Raw genomic sequence first — 25,167 nt, forward strand, 5'->3', positions numbered from 1 at the left:
AATATCCCTGATGACTACGAAAATTCTCAATGAAATACTGTCAAACAGAATTCAACAGCAAGTTGAAAAGGATTATACACCATGACCAAATGGGATTTTATCCTAGAATGCAAGAATGGTGTAACCCACAAAAACCAATCAATGTAATACATCATATAACAGCAAGAAGGCAGGAGGGGACACTTGGTTATCTCAACAGATGCAGAAAAAGCATTTGCCAGAATTCAACACTCTTTCATGATTTTTAAAAAAAAAAAAAAACAACTCAACAAACTAGGACTAGAAGGAAACGACTTCAGCATAATAAAAGCTATATATGAAAAGCCCACACGAATGTTAACTCAGCAGTGAAAGACTGAAACTTTTCCTCTAGATCAGGAACAAGGGAAGGACACCCACTTTCACCTGTTCTATTTATCACAGCACTGGAAGTCCTAGCCAGAGCAACTAGACAATAAAAAGAAATAAAAGACACTCAAATAAGAAAGATGTAAAATGGTCTCTATTTGCAAATGACATGATAGTATATTTAGAAAGCCCTAGACTCCACCAAAAAAAAAAGATACAACTAATCAACAAATTTATTATAGTTACAGTATATAAAATCAATATATAAAATTAGCTGCATTTTATACACTAACAACAATCTCTCAGGAGAGAAATTAAAGAAACAATCCCATTTACAATAGCATCAAAAAAGAACGAAATACTCATAAATAAAGTTAACCAAGGAGGTGAAAGATCTGTACACTGAAAGAAAACGAAGACACAAATAAAAGGCAGGTATTTCATGCTCATGGTTGGAAGAATTACTATTGTTAAAAATGTCCATAGTAGTCCATACTTACCAAAGCAACATACAGATTCAATGCAATCCTCTTAAATTTTTAATGGCATTTTTCACAGAGATAGAACAAACAATCCTAAAATTTGTATGGAACCACGAAACACCCTGAATATGCAAAGCAATCTTGAGAAAGAAGAACAAAGCTGGAGGCATCACACTTCCTGGTTTCAAACTGTACTACAAAATTATAGTAATTAAAACAGCATGGTACTGAAATAAAGGCAGATATATAGACAAATGGAATAGAATAGAGAGCCTAGAAATAACCCTTACATATATATGGTCCAAAGATTTTCAACAAAGGTGCCAAGACCATTCTACATGAGAAGACACTTTTTTCAACAAATAGGTATTGGGAAGACTGGATACCCACATGCGAAAGAATGAATTTGGACTCTTATCTTAAAATGTCTACAAAAATTAACTCAGAATAGGTCAAAGACTTAAATATAAAACCTAGAACTATAAAGCCCTTAAAAGAAAACATAGAGAAAAAGCTTTATAATATTGGATTTAGTAATGACTTCTTGGATATGACAAAACGAACAGGCAACAAAAGTTTAACAGATAAATGAACTATATCAAAATTTAAAACTTTTATGCATCAAAAGATACAATTAACAAAATGAAAGGTAATCTCATATATCTGATAAGGGATTCATATCCCAGAATATATAAAGAATTCTTGCAACTCAATAAGCACAACAACAAAACAATTAAAAATTGGGCAAAGGACATGAATGGACATATCTTCAAAGAAGATATACATAGGCCAAAAAACATGAAAAGATGCTCAGTATCACTGGCCATTAGGAAAATACAAACCCAAATCACACTAACCTTCCACCTCATATACACTTGAATGGCAACTCTCAAAAAACCCAAAAAGTGTTTGGAACCCTTGTACATTGCTGGTGGGGTATAAAATAATATACTCATTATGGGAAACAATATGGCAGTTACTCAAAAAATCAAAAACATACCATACTTCTATTCTACGTCTAGACATAGACCCCAAAGAATTGAGAGCATGATTTGAAGAGATGTTTGCACACCCATGTTCCTGGCAGCATTGATTACAACAGCTAAAATGTGGAGTTTCTGATGTGGCTCAGCAGGTTAGTAATCTGACTAGTATCCAGGAAGTTGTGGTTTGATCCCTGGTCTCAGTCAGTGAGTTAAGGATCTAGCGTTGCCACAAGTTGTGGTGTAAGTCACAAACTGTGTCATAGGTCACAGATGACACTCAGATAAGGTATTGCTATGGTTGTGGCATAGACCTGCAGCTGCAGCTCCGACTTGACCCCTGGCCTGGGAACTTCCATATGCTGCCAATGCGGCCCTAAAAAGAAAAAGAAAAGTAGCTAAAAGGTGGAAGCAACCCAAGTGTCATTGATGGATGAATGGATAAACAAATTGTGGAATATACATACAATGGAATATTATTTAGCCCTAAAAAAAGAAGGAAACGCTGTCGTATTCTATGATATGGATGTATCTTGAGGGTATTAAGCTAAGTGAAATAAGCCAGTCACAAAATGATAAATACCATACGATTGGACTTATATGAGGTACTTAGACCGGTCAAATTCATCAAGACAAAAAATAGAAGGATGATTGCCAAGAGCTTGGGGAGGGGAGAACGGGAAAGTTGCGTAATGGATGTAGAATATCAGTTTTGAGAGGAAAAAACTCTGAAGACTGCACGTCAATGTGAATATGCTTAACACTAGTGAATTGTACACTTAAAATGGTTAAGATGGTAAATTACATTAAGGGTATTTTATTACAATTAACGGTTAAAAAAAAAACCAAATAGGTAGAGGAGACCCCAACTTGACTAAGCTAGATCATATACGTATACATGCACTGGTTTATGTTTGCAATGGCAGGGAGAACTATTCAAAGAAGGGGCACCCAAACTGTTCCTATTGATTATCCCTAAAGTACTAGTTTTGGAAGGAATGTGTATGTTTTGGAAAAGGGAGGAAGAACATTAGCTTTTCTTTGTATGCCTATTAACTGTTTGACTTATTAGAATACATATTTTAATGTTAAAGAAGTTAAATTTAACTTATTTAAATGTGTGTTATTAAAATGTGCATCATTACTAACATATTTTTAATTTAATAGGATCAGAAAACAATCTACAAGCAAAAGTCATTAAGGGTTTCATTGGGAATATGGACATTGATGACTAAGGGCAAAAATACTCAGTGCTCTGAGGAATCTGTAAATTGCACAGACAACACAGAAAGGCATATTTCTTTTGACGATCAATCAGGTGCTAGCTCATGTTTCAATGACACGAATGGTAGTCATACCAAGTCTGGACAAATTGTTTATGAAACCATGGAGTGACCACTAGGAAGAGAATGCTCAGTTTAGGTAAACTCTGCCTAAAGGTTATAGAAGGACATTCATGACAAAGCAAGTAAGGGCAATGGTTGGCCCAAGTCTAGCCTGTCATGTGACCTGCATAAAGAGTGCGGCTGTGGTTGGCTTCCATAATGAACCTTCGCTTGATCCAAAGGGCAAAGAAGAAACAAAAGGAGAGTTAATTGAACAATGACCAAAGCAGGCTATTATGAATGCTATTTATAACTTTCTAAACAACTCAGGAATTAGCCAATGGGAGACTGACTTTGCAATGGTATCCAGGAAAAAATGCTCACTGTTGGGGAAATACACAGTTCTCCAGAATATATAAAAGGCCAGATGTAGAAGCTACAGCAGAAACTCAGAAACTTCTCCTAACAACACAACTCTCAGCCCAACTCCTGATACCATGGCCTGCTGTTCAACCAGCTTCTGTGGATTTCCCATCTGCTCCACCGGTGGGACCTGTGGCTCCAGCTGCTGCCAGCCAAGCTGCTCCCAGACTAGCTGCTGCCAGCCACCCTGTAGCCAGACCAGCTGCTGTCAGCCACCCTGCGTCCAGACCAGCTGCTGCCAGCCAACCTGCGTCCAGACCAGCTGCTGCCAGACCAGTGGCTGTGAGATTGGCAGTGGCATTGGCGGTGGCATTGGCTCTGGCCAGGAGGGTAGCAGTGGAGCTCAGAGCTACCGCATCAGGTGGTGCCGCCCTGACTGCCGCGTGGAGGGCACCGTCCTGCCACCTTGCTGCGTGGTGAGCTGCACGCCCCCCACCTGCTGCCAGCTGTACCACGCCCAGGCGTCCTGCTGCCGCCCCTCCTACTGTGGGCAGTCCTGCTGCCTGCCAGCCTGCTGCGGTCCGTGCTCTGAGCCCACCTGTTAAAAGCCAGATGGCTGATTACTTAAGAAGGAAAGGGGAAGCAGAGCAGAACTGTGTTGATCTCGGAAGAAATGCTCCGTTTTATTTGGATGCTAAGTGTCATGATGTTTCTAAGGTACACAGAAATGAAGTCTTAGGACCCTCTTGGAGGTTCTGAATTAGCACACTGAAAATATGCATCATGGTGAATGGATATCCTGCCTTGCTGGAGCAGGGTACAAGGGTGGAGTAGTTCACTTCAGTGGCATCTCTGGTTCCCCCTTCCCTCCAACTCTTGATCCCCACATATTTTCAGACCTGCCTTCACCTCGAATAGCCTTTGTTAATTTCAAATAAAATACTTAAATATGCAAAGCAAACAGCGTTATTTTCTTCTTTCTACCTTCAAGCTTGTCCACCTTTAGCTGGACTTCAGGAAGAGCGAATTTGCATTTTGATAATAATACGAAGGCGTAAACATGAAGTTTAAACCAGAAAGATGAAATACAAATTACACGCTTGAGTCCATCAGTTAATAAAATGTTCCACGTATTAAATCAACTTTATAGTTATTCAAATACCAACCTGACCTCATCTATTATGCTCAGGGCTAAATCAATAAAGCCACTTCTGGAGTTCTCCTTGTAGGACCTCGGAAACGAATCCGACTAGTAACCATGAGGTGGTGGATTCAATCCCTGGCCCCAGTGGGTTAAGGATCCAGCATGGCCGTGAGCTGTGATGTAGGTTGCAGACATGGCTTGGATCTGGTGTTGTGGCGTAGGCTGGCAGCTCCAACTCAACCTCTAGCCTGGGACCCTCCTAATGCCATGGGTGTGGCCTTAAAAAAGGCAAAAAAATGAATGAATAAATAAATAAATAAATAAATAAATAAATAAATAAAGCCACTTCTACCTAAAATGTTCAGGTTGATCAAAGCTATGGGATTTCCACCTAGATGAACTTCCACAATTTTTAATCTCCTTCCAGTTATCACAGATATTCTCCTTCACTCACACCCCATATCTACAAAAATTGTAATATCTACTAACTAGATTTTAAAATATTTACCAGATGCTAGCTATTGGTTACTACCTATTTTCCAAGAGCATTTAGGTTTCATTTCTATACTCGCGCCGATTATATTCTCCCCACTGATGCCCAGATTGCTGGCCAAGCTTCAACTCCTAACATGTATCAGTATTTAGACGGTGTACCTATGGTCTAAATGAGAGTAGGACAAATAGCTGTGACGACACCCAGTGAATTCCACCATCACTGTTCGTCAGACATGTGCCTTAGAAATCTGAAACAGCTGGAGTTCCCGTCGTGGCACAGTGGTTAACGAATCCGACTAGGAACCACGAGGTTGCGGGTTCGGTCCCTGCCCTTGCTCAGTGGGTTAACGATCCGGCGTTGCCGTGAGCTGTGGTGTAGGTTGCAGACGTGGCTCAGATCCTGCGTTGCTGTGTCTCTGGCGTAGGCTGGCGGCTACAGCTCTGATTAGACCCCTAGCCTGGGAACCTCCATATGCCGCAGGAGTGGCCCAAGAAATGGCAAAAAGACAAAAAAAAAAAAAAAGAAATATGAAACAGCTATGTAATTTACAACCCACTTTGAAAAAATGTTCTCTTAATAAGTTAACACAGATCTAGACCACAAAATACAGTTGACCATTGAATGGTTCAAATTCTTCATTAAGTATTTGAGAACAATATACACAATACAATAGGGTAAAACCTAGGACACCTTCAGAAAAATGTTTTCTGAGATATTTACAAGCACCCAGTCCTTACCCCTCTCATTCAGTCCGTAGCTAGGATAGATCACACATTTCTTCTCTGTGCATTTCAGAGAAGAATAAAGCAGATGGCACTGCATTCTTCTAACTGTCATAGCTTGTAGATTTGTTTTTCCTGAGCCTTAGTTGGACTCTTAAATGTAAAATTTTTTCAGCATTTCCTATCCTCTTTTGACAACAATAGGACTCCTTCATGAGAGGAGCTACAGGTTGAAGGTTCTATTTCATCATTTACTAGTGGTACAGGCAGCCATGAATCACGCCTTTTACTCCACCCATTCAAAATCAGAATCAATAAATATTTACTAAGGTTCTATCAGAAGCTAAGCTCTGTGCAAGTTACTTTTTAATTTAATTTAATTTTACTTTATTTTATTTTTAGGGCCGCATTTGCAGCCCATAGACGTTCCCAGGCTAGAGGTCACATTGGAGCTACAGCTGAGGCCCATGCCACAGCCACAGCCACAGACACAACAATATGAGATCAAAGCAACATCTGCGACCTACACCACAGCTTATGGCAACACTGGATCCTTAATCCACCGAGCAAGACCAGGGATGGAACCTGCATCCTCATGGACACTATGTCAGGCTCTTAACCTGCTGAGCTACAACAGTAACTCCCTGTGCTAGTTACTTTTACGTATACATCATTTTGTTCACCAGAAAATATTTCTGGCCTAGTACACGAAATAATATTGACATATTTCAATTTGGTTGAAATCAAAAGAACGGTGACGGTAATTTGATTTGCTGTTAGAATAAACGAGTTGCAGGAGTTCCTGTCGTGGCTCCGTGGTTAACGAACCCAACTAGGAAGCATGAAGCTGCGGGTTCCATCCCTGGCCTCGCTCAGTGGATTAAGGACCCGGCATTGCCATGAGCTATGGTGTAGGTCACAGACTCGGCTAGGATCCTGCGTGGCTATGGCTGTGGCTTAGGCCGGCGGCAACAGCTCCGATTCCACCCCTAGCCTGGGAACCTCCATATGCCGCAGGTGGGGCCCTAAAAAGCAAAAAATAAATTAATTAATTAAAAAATAAATTTAAAAAGAATTTTTAAAAAGAATTAACGAGTTGGAAGCTTTTAATTATACATGACCAAAGGTTTTCTTTCAATTCCGTGGATGTCCTAATATCCTAAATTGGAGAGAATTCAGTCTATATATCCAGAAGAAAAGAATAATAGTTAAAAATAGGAGCATAATTACTCTCAGCCTAGAGATTGGACAGAGTATCATGGGGAATAAATAACTCTACAAAACAAGGGTGTTGACGTGGACTAAAATGGGAGGACTCTTTGAACCTGGGAAACCACACACTTACTCCAAAGGGCAAAAGACCCACACATGGAACCCAAGTGAAACTATAAAACGAAGTAATTTCTAAAGTGCTGCTCATAATGTATCATAACCATTTCAGTGTAAGCCAATCAGGGGACCACTATGGAATAAATTTAAACAAAAACAAGGAAGACAGGCTAAGAATTTTATAAATAGCAGTTGGCCCAGATATATAAAAGGCCCGACCACAGAAGTCAGCACCAAAATTCCTCCAAGCAACTCAACTCTCAGCCCAGCTCCTGACACCATGTGCTGTTCCACGAGCTTCTGTGGATTTCCCATCTGCTCCACCGGTGGGACCTGTGGCTCCAGCTGCTGCCAGCCAAGCTGCTCCCAGACTAGCTGCTGCCCGTCAACCTGTAGCCAGACCAGCTGCTGCCAGCCACCCTGCATCCAGACCAGCTGCTGCCCGCCACCCTGCGTCCAGACCAGCTGCTGTCAGCCACCCTGCGTCCAGACCAGCTGCTGCCAGCCAACCTGCGTCCAGACCAGCTGCTGCCAGACCAGTGGCTGTGAGATTGGCAGTGGCATTGGCGGTGGCATTGGCTCTGGCCAGGAGGGTAGCAGTGGAGCTCAGAGCTACCGCATCAGGTGGTGCCGCCCTGACTGCCGCGTGGAGGGCACCGTCCTGCCACCTTGCTGCGTGGTGAGCTGCACGCCCCCCACCTGCTGCCAGCTGTACCACGCCCAGGCGTCCTGCTGCCGCCCCTCCTACTGTGGGCAGTCCTGCTGCCTGCCAGCCTGCTGCTGCCCGTGCTCTGAGCCCACCTGCTGTGAGCCCACCTGCTAAAAACCAGGTTGCTCATTTTCAGTTGCCCAGGATGCAGTATCTCTGAACAATTTATTCCCTTAACCACCTAAGGAACACTAACAAATTCTTAGACTTCCGTTTTGGTTTTTGTTATGGGAGCTACCAAGTGCATGAGTTCTCTTTGATTCCACTCTGCAATGAATATCTTGACTCTCCACTGTGGACACAGAAATGCTGCAGACTCACCTGCTGACCAGTAAATTGCTTTGGATATACTATTTCTGATTTTCATGCAAGGTTGAAAATTACCAACATATTATGGAACTTATCTTTATGAACTGTCCGCAGCCTCTTTTTCCATGCTTCACAATCTAGTTTTAGCTTCTGTTGACCTGAAACGTTTTCCAGCATCCAAGCCACCAGAGTACAGCCAAGTGTGAAGGTGTCACCAGCAAGAATGGAAGCTCTTCACCCAACACTCAGCCTCTAAGACGGAACCTAGACTTTTCGATATTTCACCACCTGATTTCAGGTCCCTTTTTTGGGTGGGTGGGGGTGGCATAATGATCCTGCCTGTTGGCTATTTCAATTATAATCTGTGACACAGTGTCTTCTGTCATTTCTTAATAAATGGTTTATACTGGGCAAAAAAACTATGGTCTTTGTTTCCACTTGTACAGAAAAATGGGTTAATTTCCAGGCAAGGATGCCTACTTGAAAGCAATACATTTGCTTCTTTTTAAAAGAAACTGAAGCCAGATAGAGTGTAGCCATTCACTCATTCATTTCTTTAGTAAAAAATTATTGGCCACAACTTCTGAAGCAGAAACGATGGAAATCAGAACGATGAAGAATTCATTCTTGGGAGCTCCCATTGTGGCTCAGTGGTTAAGAATCTGACTAGTATCCATGAGGACATGGATTCAATTCCTAGCTTCGTTCAGTAGGCTAGGGATCTGGCATTGCCGTGAACTGTGGTGTAGGTTGCAGATGTGGCTCAGATCCTCCGTTGCTGTGGCCGTGGCATAGGCAAGCAGCTGCAGCTTCAAATCAACCCCTAGACTGGGACCTTCCATGTGCCACAAATGTGGCCCTAAAAAGCAAAAGTAATAAAAATAATAATAATAATTAATTCTTATCCTTGAGGACCTTACTCTCCAGAAAGAAAAAAGACTTATGTATGAAAACAGCTACATACAATGTGATAAGATAAATTACAGTCCCCTGGCAGTTAATAGAAGAAAACTCCCCCATCTTAGGGATAGATGCTTGTGTGACCTTTATGGTCTGAGAGTGAACTTTCAATAGGTTCAGCCACATGGGACAAGCATGCTGGCAACCTCCAAGCCTCAGAGAAGGATGTGAAAGAATTACACATAAGACAAAGAGGGGACTATTTTTATGCCATAAAGGGACTGAGAAGAAAAAACAAAGAGAGGAGAGATCTGTTCAGGAAGTTATGAACATGACGCTTTTATCCTTCGCCGTTAAGCTACCAAACTCACAGATTCCTTGTCGTTAGGTCAAATTGCTTGTGGAAACCAGTGAAGGAGCTGAGTTTCATGTCTGGGTTTCATGATTCAGAGGAATGTGGAGAAAGCCGGGAGACAGAGAGAGGGGGAACCTCTAAGAAAGTGACGCCTCAGGAACTCTCAGAAATTGGGGAGGAGTTTGGATGGCCATGTAGAAGGTAATATCTTGGTTATGTAGACATCAAAGAAAACAGAAGGGCCGGAAACAGGATTTCAAAAAGGAAGAGATCACTTTGGGACCAGCAGGGGCTATGCTGGTGGAAGCACCGGGGAAGGCTTCATGAGGGAGGTAATCTTTGAAGTGGGCCCTGAAGGTCATTCTAAAAGGAAGGAAAAGAGTGAGTTAAATACCTTGTTGTTTACATCATTTGCAAATATTTTCTCCCACTCAGTAGGTTGTCTTGGCATTTTGTCAACAGTTTGCTTTGCTGTGCATAAACTTTAAGGCTTAATTAATTATTTGTTACTCCTGCTTGCTTGCTTTCTTTTGCCTTAGGAGATAGATCAAAAAAAAAAATATTGCTATGATCTATGTCAAAGAGTGTTCTGCCTATGTTCTCTTCTAGAAGTTTTATGGTTTTCAGTCTTCCATTGAGGCCTTTAATCCATTTGGAGTTGATTTTTGTACACTGTGTTAGAGAATGTTCTGAGTTAATTCTTTTTCCGTAGCTGTACTGTTTTAGCAGCATCACTTACTGAATAAACTGTCTTTTTGCCTTTGTGTATTCTCCTCCTTTGTTGTCAATTAACTGACCATAGGTCCACAGGTTTGTTTCTGGGCTCCCTATTCTGTTCCATTAGTCAATGTGTTTGTTTTTACGTCAGTACCATGTTTTGATTATTGTAGGTTTGTAGTATAGGATGGTAGCTCCAGCTTTCTTCCTTTTTCTCAAGATTGCCTTAGCAATTCAGGGTCTTTTGTGAGTCTACATAAATTTTAGGATTATTTTTCTAGTTCTGTGAAAAAATGTTATAGATATTTTGATAGGGGTTGCATTAAGTCTATAGATTTCTTTGGGTAATATGGCCATTTTGACAATATTCATTCTTCCAACACAAGCGCATGGGTTATCTTTCCATTTCTTTGTATCATCTTCAGTTTCCTTCATCAGTGTTTTATAGTTTTCAGAGCATAGGTCTTTTACCTCTTCAGTTAAGTTTTTTCCTGATATTTTATTCTCCAGGCCGAGCTTTCTAAGGATCTCACAGGTTTCTGTCACTTGTAGGCTCCTGGATTAGATCCTTTCCTCTCCACTGTCACCAGATTCTCACAGCCAAGTTTCCTTGACCAGTCAAGGAAATGCAAGCCACTGATCCTGACTTAGTTGAGCCTCTAAGCTTAACTGCCTGCCTGTGAACATAGGTCCTTTGATCAAGCCAATATTTAATGGCTTTTCCAAAACTGGAGACCAAGAACATTCCTAGCTCTTTTACTTAAGCAATAGTCTGCAATAAATTCTCAAAATGGCATCTTCTTCTATAGGACACATAAGAAGGCTTGAGATATATAAACAATTGATTTATGGCAAAAGACCATCAATTACAAGCACTAAGGCAAGAGTGCAAGATTTTTTTATTGAGGTTCATTGGCCGTAACATGAGTAGATGGATAACAAAAAAGATAGGAGAAAGTATGAGGGGGAAAGGTTAAGGTAATAAAAATGAAAAAGAAAAGAACAAAATAGAGAAAAGACAGAAAAAAGACACAATGAAAAAGACCAGAGACAAGAGGCAAAAAAGAAAATGAGGAAGAAGGATGATGGGGAAGATACACATGAGGGAGAAAGATGGGAAGCAAGGTGACCTTATGTAATACGGCACGTGGTACCATCTGCTAAATATACTTCATGTGAACTTTATTTCATTTAACACTTAACATCAGTCCCATGAAATAGACATGTTATCCTGGCTTGTAGATGAGGAAAGTAAATCTAAATGGAGCTACATAACTTGCCTAAGTCACATATTCTTTTTTTTTTTTTTAGTCACATATTCTTATAAGTAAAACAAAACAAAACAAAAACCTAAAATCTGAACCCAGTTCTGTCTGACTCCAAAACTCATAGAGAATGAAATTAAAAAAAAAAAATAGCAAAGGAAAGTGTGGGGGAGGTTCAGCCGATTTAAAGATCCCTATTTTGGTAGCTATAGGCTTTAGATAAGTTCCTCCTTTGATCCGGTTAAGTTACTCTCTTCTCAACCCATTTGGGTATTCCAGGACACCGTTCATATTTTAAAGTCGACTGCTTAGTTGCCTTAATTATGTCTGTGAAGTTCCTTTTGAACTATAAAATAACATATTCGTGAGTGTAAAACAAAGGCTTAGAGGTCATGGGGTCAAAATTCTGCCTGCCACAAGGATAATTAGACACCAAGTTTACACTCATTCCTAGAGATCCAAAATGTCACTCTGATTCACCAATAAAACTGGTGGCTGCAAAGTGTGGCCAAGATACTAGACCCTGAGCTCACACACACACACACACACCGCCAAGGGGCACACCAAAATTACAATGATTTACAGAGCAGCAATCTAGAAAGACCTGAAGACTAGTAGAAAAGATTTCCCACAACTAAAGTTATGCAAAGGGACAATCAGATGGCTAGGAGGGGCAGAGATGCAGGATAGTCAAGATCCAAACTCCCCAGATAAAGTGACCCACAATGGAAGGATAATCACAACTCAGAATTTTTCCCCAAGAAGCAAAGGGTCTGAGACCCACATTGCACTCCCCAGCCAGGGGGTCCTACACGACGAAGACAAGCCCACAACACGTCTGGCTTGGAAGCTAAACGGCTCACCAACGGGTAAGCCAGAGGGCTGTGGGAAACAGAGACCCTGCTCCGAAAGGGTGCACACAAAACTTCGCACACGCCGAGTCTCAGCGCAGAGGCAGCAACTTGAAAGGAGCCTGGTTCAAAGGGACTAGCTGCTCTTGGAGAGCCTCCCAGAGAGGCAGGAGGCAACTGGGACTCTCCCTGGGGACATAGGCTCTGAAAGCACCTGTTTTGGGAAACTGGTCCTATCTCTAGGACACAGGCACTGGCAATGGCCTTTTAGAGTCCTCCCTCCAGCCTCCTAGCCCCAGGGACTTACCAGACCACCAGAGAGCTGACACCGGTCCTGGAAACCCCTTGGCCCTGCAACTGGCCCTGGAGGGGACATGGGCCCACCCATTAACTAAGGCTTATGACAGCCATGTGAGAGTTGGAGCCTTAGCCCTCATTTTATATTTAAATAGTTTTGTATGGGAGTTCCCGTCATGGCTCAGTGGTTAACAAACCTAACTAGTATCCATGGAGATGCATGTTTGATCCCTGGCCTCACTCAGTGAGTTAAGGATCTGGCGTTGCTGTGGCTGTGGTGTAGGCAGTGACTGCAGCTCTGATTCGACCCCCTAGCCTGGGAACCTCCACATCCCACAGGTGCAGCCCTAAAAAGACAAAAAATTTGTGTGAAGAGAGGTGAAGGAAGTAATTAATGCTTATACAATGCTACATACAATGCTTATTAGATGTCTGAGGGGGTCCATTCATTATCTATATTTTAAATTATTTTTTATTTTATTATTTTTACTGCAATATAGTGATATACAATATTATGATAGTTTCATGTGTGCTACATAATGACTTGACATTTGCATTAATTTTGAAATGATCACCACAATAAGTCTAGGGACCAAGTGCCCCCATATGAAGTTATGACACTAGTATTGACCATGCTCCTTAGGCTGTGGATCCCAAAGACTTATTTATTATATAACTGGCATATCTTTGAATCACCTTCACCTATATTGCTGAAGGGATAGATATTAAGTGTTCTTATCAGCAAGAAAAAGAAGACAACAGGAAATTCTGGAGGTAATGCTACCGGAAAGATGGTACCGGATTCCGGGTTCTTGTTCATGGCGGTCTAAGAATGAACTCCACGAACACACAGGCAGCCAGCAAGCAAAGTCTTTATTAAAGACCAGCAAAGAGCTCCCAGGACAGGCTGGGAGGTGGGAGAAGAGCCCCTCTTCTCTATTGTCCTTTAGGGGTTTTTATTCCCTAAAGATGGGGGGTACCAACCTGGGGCCCAGAAAGATGTGGTTTTCTCCCATTGGCCTTGCTCAATTACCTATATCAGTCCTTGTCCCATAGGGGTTTTAGGGTTGGAAATGTCCCCAAAGTTTTATGGGTTTTTTTGCCCTTTTCTTTCCTTAGATTAAGTCACCACTTCTCATTTCTTTTTTATCAGTTGAGGAATGGGCTAGAGAGTCGCATTTCCTACAGTCAACAAAGCCTGTGGGGAATGCATGTTTGCTATAATAAAACGAGGCCTGTGGAGGTGTTACTCCCTGGAGCCCTTAAGCCACACATGTTAATCAGTATCCATATCAAAAGAATGTATCAGAGCCCATGCTCCTACACTAACTACCTGAGTTCATATTCTGCCTCAGTAGCAGATACAGTTGTGGCTTTGATTGTGATGATGGGTATAGACTTATCTCCAAACTCATCATTTATATATATATATACGTATGAGTTCCCATTATGGTTCAGCGCTGGCAAACCCAGGTAGTAACCATGAGGATGAGGGTTCGATGCATGGCCTCGCTCAGTGGATTAAGGATCCCGTGTTGCCGTGAGCTGTGGGGTAGGTCACAGAGGAGCCTCAGATCTGGCCGTGCTGTGGCTGTGGCCTAGGCCGGCCGTGATAGCTCCGATTCAACCCCTAGCCTGGGAACCTCCATATGCTGTGGAGGTGGCCCTAAAAAGACAAAAACAAAGTACAAATTTTTTAATTAATTAAATAAATATATATATATATAATGCATAATGTTTTGTATGTCAATCACATCTCAATAAAATGCTTTTTATAAAATAAACAAATGAAGTTAAATAGCTGGCTTATAGTCACGTAGCTCATGTATAAAAATTGAAAGATGAACCCAACTCTGACACTGAAACTCATGAAGAGACCATGAAATAAGGAACTGGAAGTAAGGAATGGGTGTGGGGAGATTGAGCTGAAGGAGGCTACTTCAGACGCTGTGGGCTTCCTGGTGCCAGTTGTTAAATTATTGTCTCTCAGCTTCACACCCTCCTTTCCGTGTTCAGCTTTGAGATGCTGTGATGAGGCTCTGCAGTCCTGGTTATGGCTTCACCAGCTGCTCCACGATAGGCTTTGCCACCAGGGGGCGGCAGAGAAAAACTGCAAAGCGGGAGGAGGAAGGAGGGACTGTCCCTTCCTTTTTGCTTCCTTCTGCTTAATTGGGGCTTCCTGTATGCCAGGGGTCCCCAGGATCACCACCCCAGGAGCACTTCTTTGCTCTGGTAGCTGGAGATGTTTTCCATCGCAGCGCTTCAATTCAGTTTGCTGTTTTCTCACCACTTAAAGAACCAGCTTCCTGTGCCTTTCTCAGAACCAGCAGCACCAGCCACCCAGTTCTCCTGAAATGCCTGAGTATCAGCTCTGCAGGATAACCCTCCTCTCTGAATTAATAAGTTTTATTTCCTTCCCTTTTCCCTTTAAAGTAAACATCACTCCTAGGGCTTTCTGCATTTCCTACACGTGTACTATCGCAACCTCCCCTTTGAATCCTTTTAGGTACCTAACTTCTTCATATAAAACTCCTTGGAGTCAAATGATGGGTGTGGTTCTTGTCGCCATGCTATACTCATAATGCCTTTAAAATTTCAGATTATTGAGCGAACCATTTGTTCAGACTTTTCACTTACTCCCTGTGTTTAATCATGGAGGATGTAGATGATTATAGGGAAAAAAACTAGTCTCTGAGCTTTGGAGGTGGCAGCCAGAGAATTACAATATTTTAGCCCTTATAGAATCTGGCTGACGAATTGGAAAGCTAACTCAGCACTATTTAGCTCTGTAGGTAAGTAAGTTGCACCATTTCTAGAAAGAATGCCATTTGCAGCAACATGGATGGACCTAGAGAGTCTCATATTAAATGAAGTAAGTGAAAAGACAAATATGTGACATCGCTGATACATGGAGTCTTAGAAAATGATACAAACAAACTTATTTACAAAACAGAAATAGACTCATAGATTTCAAAAGCGAACTTACGGTTATGAAAGGGGAAAGGTGGGGGAGGAATAAATTAGGAGTTTTTGATTAACATATAAAGATACTATATATAAAATAGATCATCAACAAGGACTTACTGTATAACACAGCGAACTCTACTCAATATTCTGTAATAGCCTATATGGAAATAGAATTTGACAAAGAGTGGATGTACATATACATATAACTGAATCATTTTGCTGTACACCTGAAACTAACACAACATTGTAAATCAACCATGCTCCAATATAAAATAAAAATTAAAGTTTAAGAAAGCCTTCCATGTAAAAGTGGGCTGTGCCCTTTGTTAATTACTGACTTATTCCCAAAACCAAAACTCTGACCTAAAAAACCTGTTTTCCATCATGATTATTCTATTAAATGCCAATAGGCAAAATCAGTTTTAAAAGCCCAAAGACGCAAAGGGATTTTGAGAAACTTCAAGGGAGAGGATGTTGAATCATCACATCAACTGAAGCATATGAGGTTTGGATAAGCCTGGGGATTCGAGCGTTAGTAAAATTGCTTATGTGAGGTTCAGAGAGACAAATCCAAAGTACCAAGTATTAGTCCATATTGGATCTTTCCATTTCTAGCACATTATTTTTTCTTCTTTGTTCCTGCTCTATAAATATGAGACAGAGAAACACAATTGCTATGCTACATGATTCTAAAACTAAATTTTCTGGAGTAAGAAAGACGTGGTACATATACACAATGCAATATTATTCAGCCATAAAAATGAATGAAATAATGCCATTTGCAGCAACATAGATGGACCTAAAGATTATTATACTAGATGAAGTTAGGCAGTGAAAGACAAACACCATATGATATCACTTACATGTGGAATCTAAAAAAAGGATGCAAATGAACTTATTAGCAGAGCAGAAACTCATAGACATTGAAAACAAACTTATGGTTACCAAAGGACAGGTTGGGGGGAGGGATGGACTAGGGGTTTGGGATTGGCATGTGCACATTGAAGTATATGGAATAATTGACCACCAGGGATCTGCTGTATAGCACAGGGAACTCCACCCAATATTCTATAATAATCTCTATGGGCAAAGAATCTGGAAGAGAACGGATGTGTGTACATGTATGACGGAATTGCTTCGTCGTACAGCAGAAATGACTCAATTATACTTCAATAAAACTCTAAAAAATAAAAAAATAAAAATTTCTGGCTTTTAAAAGGGTAATATTTAAAACACAAAATTTCAAGACTTCTAGTTTCTCAATTTTTAATATAGTGTTTATTTTGGTAGAAGAGGCAAACCGACTCTTTTCTCAAAAGGATCAAAGGACTCTTGGTCTGAAGTGGCCAAAGTAATACAATTATGTTACTGTAAGGTAATACTCATTATTTCAAATGATGAAACCCGTAGACCTAGAAAAAAAGGTCTGAGTAGGTTGATAACATCGTGGGCTGAAGACGTGAAGGAACTTGGGATTTTCAGAGCAACTGAGGTCGGGAAGCATGAAGTTTGAGAAAAGTCAAAGTGGACAGAAGTTTAGAATTAAAATCCCAAGGAGCTCAGAGTAGGAGGAATTCATGGTTCTCCACTGAGGTGGTGAAGCAGGGAAAATAAAATAATAGCATCCTAAAGATAGAATTGAGGAAATTCCGAGGCGAGGATCTTGAAACTTCACCCCAACACTTTTTTTTTTTTTAACTGACCAGAAGAGACCAAAATGAGAGCATGCCGCACAAAGATTTGAAATGGAAATTGGTGTGAACCAGAAACAGACTGGAAGTAACACAAAATGCTTGTTTTATGTGTTCTCATGTACTAAGCCAAACAAATCACTTGTTATGTTACGTTTGAGGACAGTCTGTACATTTTCATCATTCTAAAGATATTTTAGCTTTAGGGAGGGACAGAGAGCAGAATGAGAGAAGGAAGCAGAATACTCAATTTTATTTTTCCAGTGCCTGGCATACAATAGGCATTCAAACTTCATTGAATCTTCTTTTTCCTAATCAGGTTAATCTTAACAAATATACTTAGACCTTACGTAACTGCATTTCAATCTGTTACTCTCTGCCTATTCTAGAGCCTACAGTGATACACAAGAATTAAACCAAAAACCTAAGATGCCCAAGAAAAGCAGGCCACACTTCCAACCCTCAGAAGCTTGTGTGTGCCCTGGGACCGGGTGCTATGAGGGTTGCTCCAGCATGGAGCAATGCAAACATAGGTGTCCACGTGAGACATGGCTGAAAAGCCACCCCCTTAAGTCACATACACCAACACACAGATAGCTATGTCAGCTGTCCTCCGTCCATCTGCAAGAAATCCAATTTGAGAGTCATTTTCAGTGCACGTAAAAAGGCTGGCAAGAGTTATACCAGTCTCAATTATATTAAAAAAAATATATATATATACACACATATATAATGAAAATGGAAAAGACCCTCAAAGTCCCCCATTTAACCCAAACTCAGAATCCTTTGCCCACATGCTCATCAAAGAGCGAAGGGGACATTCTGCAGTGTCAAGACTGGTGTCCGTGGCAGTCCTCGTGCCAGCCATTCTTTCTTCCAACCCGTCTCATAAAGGAGTTCCCAGAAATTTAAAAGATCTTGCCAATCAGGAAATAAAGACCAAACATTTTTACTTACAGCCCTTTTTATTAGGATGACAAATTGGAAAGCTTCCCACATCCTGCTTTTGCGATGGGAAGAAGCGCTCCATCAGGCCTCAAGAAAAACTGGGTTGCCACGAAGTGTGAAACCTCCCAACACTGATATTTCTGCTGACACGGGAGCTGCCGTCTCTTGGGAGGAGTTTCCCCCGACAGCAGCACAGAAATCCAGCCAGGGAGGTGGATGCTGGCAAAGCACACACAGGCTCACAACAACCTCTGACTAACACACGCAAACGTGATCTTTTATTCCAGTCCAGGAAGTTGGTACGAAGCCCATTTTTCATCTGAGTGTTGGAGCCTCGGAAACCTTCAGCCCTGCTCCCTCTCGCAGGCTTCAGGCTGCCAACTCTCTGCAGGTGCCCCTTCCCCATCACTCCAGCTTTTTGGCTCCAGTGCCCTCTCGCTCACGAGACACATCAGAGACCTGAACACGATCCTTGGTCATCACGACGTCCCATCTCTCCTTTCAAAATTGCCTCCCAAACTCTACCACCTCTTCCCAGGTCATCAGCCACTGGCATCACTGTCCATCTTCTCTCCTGGACCGCTTACCTCTTTATCCTGCCTGTTTCCTCTTTGGCCCTGCCACAGTTCATTTTCCATGGAACACAGCTCACGTCTGATCACTCTCTTAAAGCATAGGTGATTTACCATGTTGTACCAATTTCTGCTGTACAGCAAAGTGACTCATTCATATGCATATATATGTATACACATTCTTTTTTTTTTTTTTTCCGTTTTTGGCCACCCAGCAGCATATGGAGTTCCCAGACCAGGGATCAGATTCGAGCCACGATCTCAATCTAAGCCAAAGCATTGGCAACGCCAGATCCTTAACCCACCATGCCCGTTGGGGGATCGAACCCATATCCCACAGCCCCCAAGACTCTGCCAATCCTGTTGCACCACCGCAGGAGCTCCAATATACCTTCTTTTTTTAAATATTATTTTCCATCACGGGTCTATCCCAGGAGCTTGGATACAGTTCCTTATGCCACACAGTGAGATCTTAGTGCCTATCCACTCCAAATGTAATAGTTTGCATCTATTCACCCCAAACTCCCTCTCCATCCCACTCCCTCCCCCTCTGTCCTTGGCAACTAGTACTATGACTTTAAATTATTACTTCAAATATTACCCTACTCTCAGTTTCATCATCTGGGAAATGGGTTTGGTAATTGTCCCAATCTTCTAAGAGTGTAAGAAATACGGAAGAAACTACGCATAAAACACTCAGCGCTGTGCTTGGCACGTGGTATACATTCAATACAGGCTACCTATTAATGGGGGACAAGGTTAGGATGTTCTAGTGAGCTTCAAAACAAGAATATTAGTTTTATTGTGGACACTGACATGCCACAGATAGTGGTCCTCAGAAAACGGAATGATGTGAGGATAAGCCTCAGATATGCCCCTGTTTCTCTATTACCACGGACCACACTACCCTCTAAGACAGAAAGTAGCTTACCCACCACTGTCCCTGCCTTCAAATGATCTCCTCTCTAGAGCGTAGTGTTTGGGTTAAGAAAAGAGGCTCTAAAAATCAGTGCCAGGTGTGGTCACAGACCTTCCATTACCAGGTCCCATCCCAACCCCCAATCTTTTTTTTTTTTTCATTTTTTAAAGTTTTATTGACACAGAGTCGATTCACGAGGTTGTGATCCCTCTGCTGCACAACAAAGTGATTCGGTGATGCAGAGCCACACATCCATTCTCTTTCAGATCCATTTCCCACAGATTATCCTAGGATATTATTGGGTAGATGTCTCTGTGCTGTACAGCAGGTCCCCACTGGCGAATATTATTGGGTAGATGTCTCTGTGCTGTACAGCAGGTCCCCACTGTGCTGTACAGCAGGTCCCCACACACCTCAATGTGCCTTTGTCAATCCCAAACCCCCAGTCCATCCCCCCACCTGCCCCCTTTGGCAGCCGTAAGTTTTTCAAAGACTGTGAGTCTGTTTCCGTTCTGCCAATAAGATCATTTATATCCTTTTTTGGATTCCACATATAAGTGATACTGATGAGGTTTGTCTTTCACTAACTTCACTTAGTATGATAATCTCTAGGTCCAACCACGCTGCTGCCAATGGCATCATTTCATTCTTTTTATGGCTGAGTAATATTCCATTGTATATATTTCCCTCTCTTCTCCCCCCACCCATCTTAAATGTGACTAATCGGCAAGGTCATTGTCACTCTAGTTAGAACAACACGCCCACAGTGAGAGGGATTATGCGCCAGAGCACAGCCTCTGGAGACAGACTGCTTGGCTTCCAACTCCAGCTCCATCACTTACTCACTTACTAGTTACTTCACCTCCCTACATCTCGGGTTCCTCCTCTGTAAAACCACAAAGAAGGTCACATGACGCACCTCATCAGCTTGTGGTGAGAAGCATATAATACACGTAAGGCACACAGCACAAGGCTTGACCCTTAGTAATAATGCTGCTGATGCGGAGCCTCCACTCAAAAACAAGTCATCTCTCTCAAAGACAAACCCCATCGTGCCATCTACATGTTTACAGACGGTCATTAATGTCCCTTGCCCACCAGATGCAGTTAAAAATCCTAAGATCAGGACACTAGGCACAGGGCAAATTCTCCCGACCGTGGCGTTCACCTTTGCAACCTCTTATCTCATCATCCTGACATCCAAGTCCTCAATACGGGAGATCTGGGAGGTGTGCTTTAACCAATCAACACTGTTTGCTACCCCGGGAATTCTGTGTCTCTGCTTTACTTGCTGAAATTCCTTTGCAATTCCCTTCTACCCGTTCCTCCTTTAAGACCCACGCAAAGCTTCTCTTTTCACCGGGTGCTCCCCACATCCTCCAGGTAGCGGCAGTGTTACTGCCTCTAAACTTCCACGTCTCACCCAGGAAACCTGAAGGTACAACCTTAGCCGTGTCTCATGGGCCTTGTTTACATCTCTGCATCGCTTCTTCTCTGTGACCTGTCAACGGCAGGAAACCACTCGCTTCTTTTGTGCATAATGCCAACTTACCCCAGATGCTCGAGCAATGAGTGTTTGACTGAACTGAAAGGTATCTATTGAAGCGATGTGGACAATGAGTTTATTTCCAGCAGAGGGCTCCAAAATTATAAAATGAGAAAATGGATAAAATGAAAGCAGTTTTATTTTATTTTATTTTTTGGTAGGGCCGCACCTGCGGCATATGGAGGTTCCCAGTCCAGGGGTCTAATCAGAGCTACAGCTGCCGGCCTACACCACAGCCACAGCAACACCGGATCCTCAACCCACTGATCGGAGCCACGTCTTCGCCCTACACCACAGCTCACGGCAACACCGGATCCTCAACCCACTGAGCGAGGTCAGGGATCGAACCCGCAACCTCATGGTTCCTAGTCGGATTTGTTTCTGCTGTGCCACAATGGGAACTCCCAGGGTTTTTTTTTTTTAATTTTTAAAAAATGATTTTTATTTTTTCCATTATAGTTGGTTTATAGTCTTCTGTCTATTTTCTACTGTGCAGCAAAGTGACCCAGTCATGCATGTATATATACATTCTTTTTCTCACATTATCCTCCATCGTGCTCCATTATAAGTGACCAGCTATAGTTCCCAGGGCTATACAGCAATAATTTGCATCTATTAACCCCAGATTCCACTTCACTCCCTCCCCCTCCCCCTTGGCAACCACAAGTCTGTTCTCCAAGTCCATGAGTTCCTTTTCTGTGGAAAGGTTTATTTGTGCTGTATATTAGAGTCCAGATATAAGTGATATAATATGGTATTTGTCTTTCTCTTTCTGACTTACTTAACTTAGTATGAGTCTCTGGTTCCAGCCATGTTGCTACAAATGGCATTATTTTTTAAATAATATTATTAAGGCATTAGTGGTTTAAGTGTAACTGGGGTAGCTCCCCAAATATACTCCATTGAACACGGATCTATGAAGCTCATTTATGAAAACTAGCCAACAAAAATGATTCCATGGTCAAGTAAGTTTGGAGAAAAATGCATGGTATATCCCTTTATTGAAGTCACAGAGTTCTCATTGTGGCTCAGCGGGTTGAGGACCCAATGTTGTCTCCATGAGGATGCGGGATTGATCCCTGGCCTCGCTCAATGGGTTAAGAATCCGGTGTTGCTGCAGGCTGAAGTGAAGTTCGCAGATGTGGCTTGGATCTGGTGTTGCCTTGGCTGTGGTATAGGCCTCAGCTGCAGCTCCAATTTGACCCCTAGCCTAGGACCTTCCATATGCTGTGCAGGTGTGGCCATTAAAAAAAAAAGATAAAAGTCACAGAGCACTTTAGCATATCAAAGGCTCTGAAAGGTCCACCAACAAAGAATTTGGTACTTCTCAAATTTATTTTCCAGGGAGCCCTTTCATGTTCTTTGGAACAGGTGTTCATGAAACTAATTTTAAGAACTACTGCACTGTTTCACCTCTAAATGGCCCAATACAACTAAGCTTTGGAGTCATAAATAATCTTAATTCCTAATATGATTGAATGGAGTTTTAAAGGGCATCCATCACTGCCACCCATGTGGATCTGAACTTCCATCTACCCGCCCCTGCAAGTTATCATTCAAAGCACAAATGAAGGGAACAGAGTCACTGGTTTGTTACAGCTCTATAAGAAAGTGCTTCTTAGCACAGAACCAGGGTCTCTTTCCCTGCTGATTCCATCCTTTCATCTGAACTTAACCTCTTGGAGCATGAAAAATAAATCTTAAAACAGAAACAGACTCACAGACTTTGAAAAACTTATGGTAACCAAAGGGGTCAGGTATGGGGGAGGGATGGACTGAGGTTTGGGGACTGGCAAATGCACACTGAAGTATATGCAATAACCATACACCAGGTCAATGGGGCCCTGCCATACAGCAGAGGGAACTCAACCCAACATTCTGTGATAATCTATGTGGGAGAAGCATCTGAAAGAGAATGGATGTGTATACACGTATAACTGAATCGGTTTGTTGCACAGCAGAAATGACCACAATCGTGTAAATCGATCATACGTCAACAAAACTTTAAAAAAGGAAAAACCAAATAAAGCGAACCTGTACCACTTTTTCAGCAGAACTTCTCACAACCTTGTAAATCAACCATACTCCAATAAAACTTTGAAAAAGGAAAAACAAAACACAACAAAACAAAGCTGTATCCCTTTTTCAGCCAGAAGGCCTACCTACATCCTCCCATAGAATCTTTGGTGGCTGGCAGAAGAGCAATCATAAAACCTGGGTATATCCTTATCTGAAAATTAAACAAAAAAACGTGAGGTTGCTTTGCAGATACGTAGCATGTCAGGCCATCATCACTGCTGCGTACTGATTAGAAGATAATGACTTGGTGCCTTTGAAGACTGAAATGAAATGTCTATGCCGTGACACACAGCCAATGCACAGAGTCCTAATTTGACAACAAAGCAACCTAAATGCCTTTTACGGGGTGAGGAGTGTGTCTTAAGTAATAAACACTTAAGTAATTAGATGTCTTTTATGGGGACAGCTATAAACTGAAACACGGGGGAAAATAGCCTGGGTCATAGGTCTGACGCCCCGAGAGGTGGGTATATAAGAGCCAGAGCAGAGGACAGAAGCATCGAGACACCAAGAGACTTCTCTCCTCAACCCAACCAAAACCCAACTCGCGACACCATGGCCTGCTGTGTTTCCCAGTGCTGCAGGGTCCCCACCGGCCCCGCCACCACCATCTGCTCCTCTGACAAATTCTGCCGGTGTGGAGTCTGCCTGCCCAGCACCTGCCCCCATGAGGTCAGCCTCCTCCAGCCCATCTGCTGTGACAACTGCCCCCTACCCTGCTGTGAGCCTGACACCTATGTGCCAACTGGCTGGCTGCTCAACTCTTCCTACCCCACCCCTGGGCTGAGTGGAATCAACCTGACAACCATCGTTCAGCCTGGCTGTGAAAGTCGCTGTGAGCCCTGCTGTTAAGTAGCCACGGCTTTGCACGGTCCTGTGATGAGCTGCTCAACGTCTTACGCCTCATCCGGGCTTCCACCCTCACTACTACCTACGTCCGTCTAAACCAATCGTATCTGCCAGGGCGGTGTTTTCGTGCATGTGCCCGACTTCTTAATCCTTCCTTCTCTCGAGGAGAGTTGGAGACCTTCTTTCTGTCTTTTAGGGTATTTCACTGCTCTTTGAGAAAGAATCTTTTTGACTCTTCCTTAATAAACGTCATTCTGGCTTAGCAAATATGGCTTTGTGTGTCTTCTTAGGCAAAATGGGCTACCTGCCTAAGACAGCAGGTCGTCATATTTCCCAAGAGTTATCCCATGGTGGAATCATTGAAAAATTAGATACTGGTTCTTTGTGATAAGCTAAAAAGTGAAAAATTCAGCCGGTCATTTTGTAGGATCTTTTTTCCCTGTTTTTTAAATCAAGTAGAGTTGATTTACAATACTATATAAGTTTCAGGTGTCCAACGTGGTAAGCCATAATTTTTAAAGGTTATGCTCTTTTTGTAGTTATTACAGAGTATTTTTATATTCCCTGTGCTGTACACTACATCTTCGTAGCTTATTTAATTAACGTGTGATAGTTTGTACCTCAGTCCCTTACCCTATCTTGTCCCTCCTCCCATCCTTCTCACCAGTAACCAAGAATTTGTTTTCTTTATCTGTGAATCTGTTTCTTGTTATATTCACTAGTTTGTTATATTTTTTTACATCCCACATGTCAGCGATATTGTACAGAATTTGTCATTCTCTTTCTGACTTATTTCATTAAGCATAGTACCCCCCAAGTCCATCCATGTTATTGCAAATGGAAAATTTTCACTCTTTTTTATGGCTGAGTAGTATTCCATTGAATAGATATACCACTTCTCCTTTATTCATTCATCTGTTGAGGGACACTTAGGTTGCTTCCATCTGGGGGCTATTGTAGATAATGCTGCTATGAACACTGGGGTATGTATATTTTTCACA

At 42.1% G+C, this 25,167-nt stretch overlaps 3 protein-coding genes across 3 annotated transcripts; all 3 read left to right on the top strand.

Moving 5' to 3' along the window:
• The first annotated feature begins 3,598 nt into the window (after positions 1 to 3,598).
• On the top strand, positions 3,599 to 4,449 carry LOC125113801 (keratin, high-sulfur matrix protein, B2A-like). Its single transcript, XM_047756750.1, has one exon. The coding sequence runs from the start codon at positions 3,636 to 3,638 to the stop codon at positions 4,104 to 4,106; it is 471 nt and encodes a 156-aa protein (XP_047612706.1). The 5' UTR covers positions 3,599 to 3,635; the 3' UTR covers positions 4,107 to 4,449.
• Positions 4,450 to 7,423: 2,974 nt separating this feature from the next.
• LOC125113797 (keratin, high-sulfur matrix protein, B2A-like) lies at positions 7,424 to 8,238 on the top strand. The gene has a single exon (XM_047756747.1). It carries the CDS (start codon positions 7,473 to 7,475, stop codon positions 8,013 to 8,015), a length of 543 nt encoding a protein of 180 aa, XP_047612703.1. The 5' UTR covers positions 7,424 to 7,472; the 3' UTR covers positions 8,016 to 8,238.
• Positions 8,239 to 23,821: 15,583 nt separating this feature from the next.
• On the top strand, positions 23,822 to 24,433 carry LOC125113809 (keratin-associated protein 3-1). The gene has a single exon (XM_047756757.1). The coding sequence runs from the start codon at positions 23,873 to 23,875 to the stop codon at positions 24,167 to 24,169; it is 297 nt and encodes a 98-aa protein (XP_047612713.1). The 5' UTR covers positions 23,822 to 23,872; the 3' UTR covers positions 24,170 to 24,433.
• The last annotated feature ends 734 nt before the right edge of the window (positions 24,434 to 25,167 follow it).

This window comes from Phacochoerus africanus, chromosome 14 (genome assembly GCF_016906955.1).
Source record: "Phacochoerus africanus isolate WHEZ1 chromosome 14, ROS_Pafr_v1, whole genome shotgun sequence".
Taxonomy (NCBI): Eukaryota; Metazoa; Chordata; class Mammalia; order Artiodactyla; family Suidae; genus Phacochoerus; species Phacochoerus africanus.

Excerpts from the sequence above, each read along its gene's own strand:
- LOC125113801 (XM_047756750.1), top strand. The coding sequence starts at position 3,636 with ATGGCCTGCTGTTCAACCAGCTTCTGTGGATTTCCCATCTGCTCCACC.
- LOC125113797 (XM_047756747.1), top strand. The coding sequence starts at position 7,473 with ATGTGCTGTTCCACGAGCTTCTGTGGATTTCCCATCTGCTCCACCGGT.
- LOC125113809 (XM_047756757.1), top strand. The coding sequence starts at position 23,873 with ATGGCCTGCTGTGTTTCCCAGTGCTGCAGGGTCCCCACCGGCCCCGCC.